At 45.2% G+C, this 10,292-nt stretch overlaps 1 protein-coding gene across 2 annotated transcripts; it reads right to left on the minus strand.

Annotated features, from left to right (window-relative positions):
- Window positions 1–116: 116 nt before the first annotated feature.
- Window positions 117–7,335, minus strand: GNG10 (G protein subunit gamma 10). 2 transcript variants are annotated; one of them, XM_066256527.1, is made up of 3 exons: window positions 7,196–7,335; window positions 2,558–2,689; window positions 117–1,075 (listed from the first exon to the last, which is right to left on the minus strand). In XM_066256527.1, the coding sequence occupies exons 1-2, from the start codon at window positions 7,274–7,276 to the stop codon at window positions 2,564–2,566; spliced, it is 207 nt and encodes a 68-aa protein (XP_066112624.1). In that variant the 5' UTR covers window positions 7,277–7,335; the 3' UTR covers window positions 117–1,075; window positions 2,558–2,563. The 2 variants fall into 2 exon arrangements, with proteins under 2 accessions (XP_066112624.1, XP_066112623.1); XM_066256526.1 differs by having other exon boundaries at window positions 117–1,078.
- Between the last annotated feature and the right edge of the window lie 2,957 nt (window positions 7,336–10,292).

Genomic DNA, 10,292 nt, shown 5'->3' on the forward strand with positions numbered 1-10,292 from the left:
TTTTACAAAATTCTACAAGTACTTATAAACAACTATTTTATCTTCCACTTCCAGCACTTAATCTCACAAGCACACAGAAACCCATGAAACCTCAAAACAAAATCAGACACAAAATGTTACTGTTATAGAAATGATGAATTAAGCAGAAATTTTATTTCCAAGCTCTTCATAGATTGTTACAAACACAAAGTGTCCTTTTAAAAGTGTCTCAAATTAAATCAAAGGCACATTATCAAAGTAAAATACCTATGACATTAAGAATTCTTTTAGGTTGTAAGATTCTCATATTACTTTGTCTTTATTCATTGGCAAAGTTCTTTAAGTTACATTTTAAACATGTTTTAAAGACATGAAATAATGTAGTATTTTTTAAGTACAACCACAACTCTAGAGGAGAGGAACTGAAGCAGAGAGAGATCAGATCTGCTTCATACACAGAATGGGCAGATCTAACACAGGACACATTAATCTTTCCAAACCAGTTTGCTAAGAATCAGCTCCCATTTTTAGTGTTAAAAATAAAACAATCCTCTCACAAAAATCAAGGCATCATTTGATTAACAAAGCCTATTCTTCACCCAATTTTACACTGGTTTACCTTCATTTAGAAATTATAAATTCATGAGAAAAGACCAAAGTTTGTTATGGTGTAAAAATCTTAGAAACAACAAATTACAAATACTCAATTTTTTAATAACAAAAATGTTTTCCTTCCCAAAATGTAAACATCCAGTAAATAAAAACATACACAATATTCCAAATGTAGAAACACTAGTAATTCACTTATGAGAGAGGTGCATTTTTGTGTATTTGGTGCTAAGATTTTTGTCTTAAGTATAAAGCACTTCGCCAAATAAACCAGGCCATTATTATTTAAAAGTCTACTCCTTCACTCAGTTTCCTTATTTGAGTTGAAACTCATTAATTTCTGTAGAATGTTGGCTAAAGGACCAGGCCAAGGAAAGGTCTGAAACACCTAAGTCATTTGGTTAAGGTAAAACGTTTGCTTGAGAGTTGGAGGCCGTCAGTCAGTCATCACTTCGTGCCTGAAGGCATTCCTCAGAGAACTTCTTTCCTACTGGAAAGAAAATTGGTAAGATTTATAAAATTAACCAGTCAGCATTTCATATCTTTAGTATTCTCTCTCCCTCTTTTTTCTTTTTATTAAGTGAGAGGTGGGGAAGGAGAGAGGCAGTGACAGACTCCCGCATGCACCCCAACCAGGATCCACCTGGCAAGCCCCCTACAGGACGATGCCCCGCCCATCTGAGGCCGCTGCTGTTCCTTGGCAACCGAGCTATTTCAGCTCCTGAGGCAACACCAGGCAGCCATCCTCAGCACCTGGGGCCAGCTTGCTCAAACCATTCAAAGCATGGCCCATTCAAAGCATGGCTGCAGGAGAGGAAGACAGCGAGAGAGAGAGAGAGAGAGAGAGAGAGAGAGAGAGAGAGAGAGAGAGAGAGAGAGGGAGAGAGAGAGAGAGAAGGGGAAGGGGAGGAGTGGAGAAGCAATGGTCGCTTCTCCTGTGTGCCTTGACTGGGAATCAGACCCGGAACTGGGCTGACACTCTACTGCTGAGCCAACTGGCCAGGGCCAACGTTAGTAGTCTCAAAGCAGAGAGTAACAAGTTAATTTTAAAAACCCATCCAAACTACACCATAAAGGAGTAGCAACAGCCATAAAAGCACTGTATAAAAAGAAAAACACTATGACAGCATAAAACTATTACATTAATACCACAAATGGGGGCATTTGTTTCATTAAAAGGCACAACAGTACCTGACAGTATAATTTCTTTTTAATGTGAATAATTTCTTTTACACAGATGTGAAAAAGTATCTAACATAATTACTTACTGTATGAAAACCCCTTAGTACACATAACTTGAAATATGTTGGCCCCCAAAGACTCCAATAATCTACTCCCCAAACTCTTCCAAAAAAGAAAAATGTCAAAATGGGAATGAGACTCCATCCAATGCAGTGGAAAACATGAAATTTCTAATATGCCACCGAAGAGAAGTTTTCATCTCAATAATTGGCTTTTAAAGCTCTTTTACCCGACTCGCACTTTCCCCTTGTAGCTACATTAAAGCTTTCTCCATGACAACCCAGAGATGTATTCTAAAAGCCCGGAAGAAATCACAGTTGGTAGTAGGAACAAGTCTCCCCTTCTGGAGAGTCCTCAGTTCCAAGCGTAACAAGTCAGCTGGGAGCACCAAGCAGCAAACAACATCTCTGGGATGGTGGAAGGACAAGATGATAGGGTTAAGGTCAAGAAATGACCACCAGTCAAACTCAGTTAAAGGGCTCAAGTCCACAAGGATCTAACATCTCATGAGTAAGTGCCAAAAAGGATTGAGACTCTCTTAATTAGATGTAATCCACAGGCAGGGTAAATACAGACGAGAGTCATCCCTCAGGGACAGCTGTACATTTGGCTGCTATTCATTTTAATTCCCCCAAGCATAGTAGATGTTCCAAACACAGTTGCCCAAATCCTTTGGGAAGCCCTGCGGTAGGGCCACCGCCCCAAGCCAGCATGGCATGTCACTTACCAGTCCTCAGAGTAAAGCACAGGATCTGGGCTCCCGGAAGGGGTTGCTGCCCGCCGGGACGCCAACCAGCAGGGCATCCTTGCAGGCGTTCTGCATGCAGTACTGCTGCAGCTCTGCGGCCGCCTGGGAGACCTGAAACCAAAGGACCACAGCTGGGCGTGCTGCTCACAGCCAGACCTGCCCACAGCCATCTGATGTCCTGACACACGATCACACAGCCTGACCACGCCTTCTGTGACCTCCCAAAGTCTCTTGCTGAACGTTCTAATAACTGAACTCCAAAGAGGAGAAAGGCTACAATATTTCTGAGCTCTGACTTAGGATATTTTTGATTCATTGCTTATTGAACAAAAGAAAGAAAAAGCAGCATTTCTGATCCATTTAGAATTCTAGCTGAAACTAACTTGGAAAGAAATAGCTCATTCTTGTGTTCCCTTTATAAACTGTCTCTTATACAGGATGTATTGATAGAACCACGTTTGCCATGTGAACAAACTGTTTAAAGCAGGGGTCCCTAAACTACGGCCCACGGGCCACATGCGGCCCCCTGAGGCCATTTATCCGGCCCCCGCCGCACTTCCGGAAGGGACACCTCTTTCATTGGTGGTCAGTGAGAGGAGCATAGTTCCCATTGAAATACTGGTCAGTTTGTTGATTTAAATTTACTTGTTCTTTATTTTAAATATTGTATTCCTGTTTTTTTTTTTTACTTTAAAATAAGATATGTGCAGTGTGCATAGGGATTTGTTCATAGTTTTCTTTATAGTTCGGCCCTCCAACGGTCTGAGGGACAGTGAACTGGCCCCCTGTGTAAAAAGTTTGGGGATCCCTGGTTTAGAGTATACAAGGCTGGAGTCTTCCCCGCGTGCTCAAAACAAGTGACCATTCTTCACCTTGCTTTGAGACAAAATAGCTTGTTGGCTAACGGAGCGGCCTCTGAAGCCAGACTGCCTGGGCTCAAACTCAGCTGTGTCACCACCCTACGAACTACAGCAAGTTTCCTAACTTCACAGTCCCTGTTTTCTCCTCTGTGAAATGTATTGAGTGATAGTACCTCCCTCATTGGATTGATGTGACAATTGAGTTAACTCATGTCAAACACTTAGAATAGTGCTGACACATAATTAGCACCACCTTTGTGGAGACTGCAGAGAAGTCCCAATATTTTGCAGCTCCCCCCACCAAGAGCTGGAGTCTGTGTTGACCCACTTCTCGAATCCAGGCTTGTCTGTGACAGCCCCCAGCCACCTGCCTACCGACCTCCAGAGACACGAGTGAGGCCATCGTCGTCCACCCAGCCACCAGCCAACCCTCCATTTGATGGCAGATGCACGGGAGGCCCAGCAAGGATCTGAACTACACAGTTGAACCCGTTCAAATTGCTGACCTCTGAATTGTGAGTTTGTAAATGCTGTCTGAAATCACTAACTTCTGGAGAAGTTTACGAGGCAGCCCTGATTCAATACCATCCTCTTTCTTCTTATCCTCCGCTGGATGCGTATTTGTATTATACTAGGAGGCTTTTCTCACTCCCCATTTATTTTTCTTGCATTTGAATGTACAAAAATGATTCCAATTGCTGTTCAAGGCTTACTACCACTTTGTGTTCATTCTCCAAGCTTCCAAATAACTGGGAAATCAAGACCTTGTGCTACACTTACTATCTAGTTTCTAGAATTCTTTTAGGAACTCTGGTCTCATTAATGTAATAACCATTTATGTTGTATAATATAAACACATAATATTGTCAGAGTCATGTTTAAGCTTACTTTTCCCTCAATAGTCATTCTGTCGTTTGCACATGAATTATAATTGGAATTAATGATTGTATAGAACAGTTATTCATTCAAAAGAAATTTGGAGCCAATTATGCCCCAGCTTACCACCTCTGCATCAGAGGGAACAGGTGAACCCCACACACGAGTGAGTGACAGGAGGCTGTCTCTTAGGACTCCTTGAGAAACAACTAACTGAACCGCAGCTTAAACAACACAGTCAAAAAGTTACGGTGAGAGGACATGCCAAGAAAATAAAGAGTAAATGTGGTCAGCATTTCCCTAGCACTCTGGACTGGGAGAAGTCAAGCCCAAACACTTGGAAGCTGTAGCTTGCTACTGGACGTGGGATAATGCCCACCCAGATTGTAGGGCTTTCCTTGGTTTGAGCCCATGCCCACTCAGCAACTTCTGAGAGGTCTCTTCAAAGCAGAGAAGGGGTCCTTGGAAGGACACCGAGCATTCTGATCACTGGGTAGGAAGGAATGCTCAAAAATTGGTGTCCAGGTCTATAAACCAGTTAGCAAGTCTGTTAAAGAGAAGGCATCTCCAGGCAGGCTGAGAACACTCACTGGGCCCTGGGATTGCTGTGACTCCCTGGAGGGCTGCCTGGGAGAAGCCCCCCAAGTCCCCCAGATCATACTACCATGAGGACATCCGTCAACAAAATTTAGTATCTGTGTGACCTTGAACAATTCACTCAGATTCTCTAGGTCTCTGTTTCATCCCCCTTAATTATTTTGTAAATGTGGATAAGAATGTGTTCCCTAGCTCCTTCACAGGGGAGGCGGGCAGCTGGCTCAGTTTCCCTTCCGCCTCAGGTCTCGACATCCTCTCAAACATTTGATCCATCTCTAGTTTCAGTTCCCTGTCCTCCTCTCCTCAAACAACCTTCTCCTCATTGCCAATAGTTACAGCCAACACCTGTTAACTGCTCCACATCTGAAATTTTACACTCCGACATCCTACTTTCTGATCACAATCTCTCCCACCTATCCAGGGAGCTGCTTCCTAGTCTCTACACCTGCTCTATCTCAGGGAGAACCCACCTCCCCTTTCCTCCAGCCCATCACCAGGAGGCTTGCTCTGTTCCTTCTCTATCCAGCCTAGGCTCGCTTCTTTCTGGGCAGACCCCCGAACTCCTTGCCTCCCACCCCCACTTCCATCTTTCTGGCATACCTCCCCTGCTAATTCTCTACTTGGAACAACTACTATACCATTCACCATGGGCATTTAGATTTCTGGGTGGCCAAAAGCTGCCGGAGGGGAAAAGATCACAAATCCAGCAACCAGTCTCTACTCTCAGGGTAGCTGGGTCTTTAGAATCACAAGATCTCTATGAACTGCCTGCTCCGGGATCCTCCCCCATTCCAGACAGCACTCTCCCCGCCCCAGTCTGGTGATTTCAACAGCTCCTTTCCCTGTGCCCTAGAAGGAAACTTGGCTTCCTACTTCACAAAGAAAACTGTCATCATTCAAGTCCTTAAGTCTTATGTAGACAAGTTCTTTACACATATCCTTACCCCCTTTCTTCCCGTCTGAGGGTACCTGCCCCTCCATTCCCATGCCCCAAAAGAACCCCTGTCTTCCGTCCCTCTAAATCTCCTTCTCCATTTGTTCCTTCCCCTCAGCCTCAACATAATGGCTTTTTGTTTTCTATATTAAAAAAAAAAAAAAGTTGTTTCCTCCTGAAAACCAGGTTTCTCTTTTATTAAGACTGCCTACCTTATTACAATCTAGATTCTGCTTGTACTACTACTGGGACCTCTTCTGCATTCCTTAATTCTCTTCACCTTGCTTTATAATCGTCACATCACTTATAGCCTGAAATTATTTTACTTATTGGTGAATGTGTTCACTGTTTATCTTGCCCAGTAGAATCACCCTATTCACTGTACCTAGGACAGTGCCAGTTACAGAGAAAAGGCACTAGTGAGGGCCATGGACCGGCACAGTGGTGTTTATAGACACATACATACATTCTATAAAGAATGCTATCTAGTTGCTAAACACAATTACACAACAGAGGCTTTTTAACCAACTGAAGAAACAAACCCTGGACATGTTGACTAAGCCCTAAATTGTGCTTCAGTAACCTGGCTTTCTCTTGTTTCCCCTGGTCTCAGCCACTGTTGGCTGGTCCCGCGATCGATGCTCGAGATCTTCTTCACCCCTCTATATTCTTATTACTTCTTCCAGCCTTGGTCTCTGAGCTTCTGCCCACGTAGCTGAAGGCTTTCTGGACATCTCCAAGTCCACGTATCCAAACCTGAACTCATCAGCCCCCACTCCTAACCCACTCTCCCCTCCCTTATGCTGTAGCAAATGGCCGCGCCATCCATCCCGTCACCACGCCAGAAACCTGGGCATCGTCTTTCTCCTTCCTCTCAATCCATCACTAAGGCCCGTCCATTCATTCGGGCGCCTCCGCATCTCTGGCCATCAGCCCAGTCCAGGCCACCAGCGTGTCGCCTGCATCACTGGTCTGCTCGCATCCCTCTTGCTCCCCTCCGCCCCCGAGTCGCTGTCCCACCAATGAAATGGAAACGCCCCGGGGGCACTCGGTCCCAGAGCACCCCAGGGGACAACGAACTCGTCTCCCGGGCGCACCGGGCCCGCCTCCTTCCCCTGGGCCCACGTCCCCAACGCACCGGGGCGCCTGGGTCCGGTTCTGCCCCGCGCGCGGCCACCGCTCCAGGCGAAGGAGCGAGCCGCGGCCCGCGCACGCTCCCCGCCGCCCACCCGCCCCGCGCGGCCTCTCCAGGGCCCCGGCCGCCCCGCGGGCGCTCGGCCGGCTCAGCAGCAGTACCGGGGGCCGCGACTTCTCCGCGCCCGGAGGAGAGGGCGCTCCGGCCGGCCTCACCTTGATCCTCTCCACGCCGGCCTCCAGCTTGAGCTGCTCCACCAGGCGCTGCAGGGCGTTCACGCTGGCCCCGGAAGACATGGCGGCGGCGCTGCGCTTCCCGGGCGGGTGAACGGGGCAGGAGGAGCCGCGGACCCCGAGCGCTGGCACCGCCCCGGGGCGGGGAAGCTGCTGCGCCCGCCCCGCTGCCCGCCCTCGCCCCGCGGCCGCTCCCCGCCAGGACAGGCGCCGCACGCGAGCGACGGCGTGGGGTCCGAACTGACAGCGAGTCCCAGCCCTTCCCGCATCCTGAGCGCGGGCACGACCTGCATCAGCACCTGGGACCCGAGCTGCGACGTGGGGTCCGCGCCGGGCGCACGTCTCCACATCGAACTTTCGAACCCCCTGTACTTTCGAAACGCCAGTGTCCTTGCAAACACAAGCATTTCATTTATCTCCTTCTTATCACCTGTAATTCTTCACTCCTCTGACATGTATTTTTGTCACCTTTTTACTAGGAGTGGCTTATTTCTCCAGCAAAGGCGCTGTCACTCTTTCTCCATAAAAATAATGAAATGGGAAGGTGTTTCTTTCTGCCAGTGTTATATCAAAATGGCAATAATATGCGCCTCCGGTTTTCTAAAATGATTAAAAAGAAACAAGGCAACACATGAACAACTCTATTTAATATGACACAATATAATATACCGACAATTATTTCTTATACTCATGGCCTTATTTTTAGAACTTAAAATGAACCCGGAGCTAAGGATTCACCAGCATGTTTGTAGATTCAACTTGTAGAGATTTTCACCCGCACTTAGACCTATGGCCGCTGGGTGTCCAAGCACGCCTGTTATCTCAGTAAGTGGCCCCTAGTAAACGGAGGCCTAAACTAGTGAGCAGCTTATTATTCTGTTGTCTCTGAAAGTTTCTTCCCTGAGGTATCATTTCAGCTGCTTCCCCTGGGACCCCAAAGGCAACAAGGGGTGGGCGGCTGCCTTCAGACACACAGTGCCAACCCTAAGGAGTGTCCCTTTTTTCACGCTAGCATTTAACTTTGAGCACGGTAGGGAATTCATACACCCATTAAAAGAATAAAGAAACGTAGATTTTAAAATCATCAGTAAACACTGGTACCACAGATTTTAACAAGTGACTCTCTCCTGTCCCCTCAGAAAACAAGGGAACATTTACAGAACCCTTTCTTGTATCCTGTATCTTGCTCTTTCCCCTTATCTTGTTTAATTCTCATAATAATCCCACGAAATGGTTAGGATCCCTGCGATTAAAAATGATACCACGAGGTTCAGAGGTTAACCTCCCCCAAGTCAAGCCACTGGTCAGGTGCTGAGCCAGAAACCAAACCTTGGTCTGCTGGCTGTAAAGCCTGGGTCATTCACCGCCTCCTGCTCACTCTGTTGGAGGTTACTGGGGGAGACTGCTGAGTCAGAAGTTTCTCCATCCCTTCCTGACACTGGGAAGGGGGAGTCTGTCAGAGACCTTAGTCACTGACCGAAGACCAGGTGATCCATTCCACACACAATCGTCAAGGTGGTTCTGAATTCCTGAAGTACTAAGCCCTGGTTAAGGTTTACAACTAATCCGTAGGCTTTTTATTAATTACCCATAACATTTCTCAGTTGCAGGCAATCTAATCTACTTCAGACCCTAAACCTATGTGAATTTGCAGGCTTATAGAATTTTAAATCCTAATTATCTAAAAAGATCCTCTCATTTCACAGATGAGGAAACCAGAAAAGTTAAATAATTTGCTTAGGAATTTTTATTTAGGCCCCAATTTTTATTTTGGTTCAAGACTCAAATCTGGAACCTGGTAACATCTTCAAATGGGAAAAGTATTATATTTTACAAATAAGATTATATTTCAACCATACACAACTAGTATGCATGTATCCCAACATTTATCTGCCTCAAATTCACTATTATAATTCATCAGAGACCATGTCTGATTTAATGTCTTAAAATAGCTAGGTCTATTAATACTAACGTCTAATAAATGCCATTTCTCTTTCATTTCCACAGGACTTTCAGTTTGGGGCAGCAGACTGGTTCATAACACCAGCTGAAGGTTAGCTTAGCAGTGGCTTCCACTTCACCAGAATTAGCTCCAAAGTTTGGGTGTTAAAATTTACTGCCCTTTCAGTCAAAATAAGCAAACAAAACAAGAATCTCAAAGGAGAGGGATTATGATTTTCTAAATATAAATTCAATAGTACTAAAATTTGTTAATTCTTCAATTCCAACCATTTTTTCATGTAACATTTTAAAATTCTATATACCAATTGTAGTATTTAAGATAATAGGTGTGTAATGAAACAGCAACCTATGATTGGCAGAACTTGGAGGATTATGAGGAAACAAGGCCGATGAGGAGAGGGTTAGTAGCGATGTCAGTTATGAAGATGTTAGACAGGAATGTAAAAGTACCCTAAGAGTCCTTTTAACACAGAGCTCAGCGACACGAAGTGATAACAAACTGAGAGCAATGCACAGCTGTTGAGCTATAAACTCCTGAATGTCAAGAGAAAAGAAATGGCCCTCAAATGAAGCACAAGACAAATGTTAAAACTGGTGGGGCTGCGAGATTCTCTAAGCAGGATTCTTTTCCAGATGGTTCTGAAATGGAGAAGCTTTTGGGGTTTTGGTGGGAGATGGGCAAAGTACGGAGACAGTAAAGATACCCAGAGTGCTTGAATGACACTTGTGGCAACTAATGGCCCTTCCTTCACTCTAGGATTTTGAAACATAGTTACTTTGTTGAAGAAGAGGAGACAGGAAACATGTAGTCCTTCTATTAAGGAGAGTCCACTCATCTTGACCGATGCAACAACCAAGATTCCAAAAGACGGACCAAATTTTTACCAAGTGAGCAGTCTGCTGGGACAAGAAATATAGCAATGTGGCAGATAAGCAAAATAACATCCAAAGATATATTGTTTTTATCAGCTAAACTTTATGAATGCTAACATATTCAGTCCTCTTATTTTTCCTTGTGTCTAGGTAAAAATACCTCAAGTACTAGAAATGTCCTTGAAACCTTAACAGAGGGGCAAGTGCCTACATTTCTTTTTGGTCCTTATAACATATTGCACAT

The sequence above is a fragment of the Saccopteryx bilineata genome, chromosome 2, assembly GCF_036850765.1.
Source record: "Saccopteryx bilineata isolate mSacBil1 chromosome 2, mSacBil1_pri_phased_curated, whole genome shotgun sequence".
In the NCBI taxonomy this organism is placed as follows: domain Eukaryota; kingdom Metazoa; phylum Chordata; class Mammalia; order Chiroptera; family Emballonuridae; genus Saccopteryx; species Saccopteryx bilineata.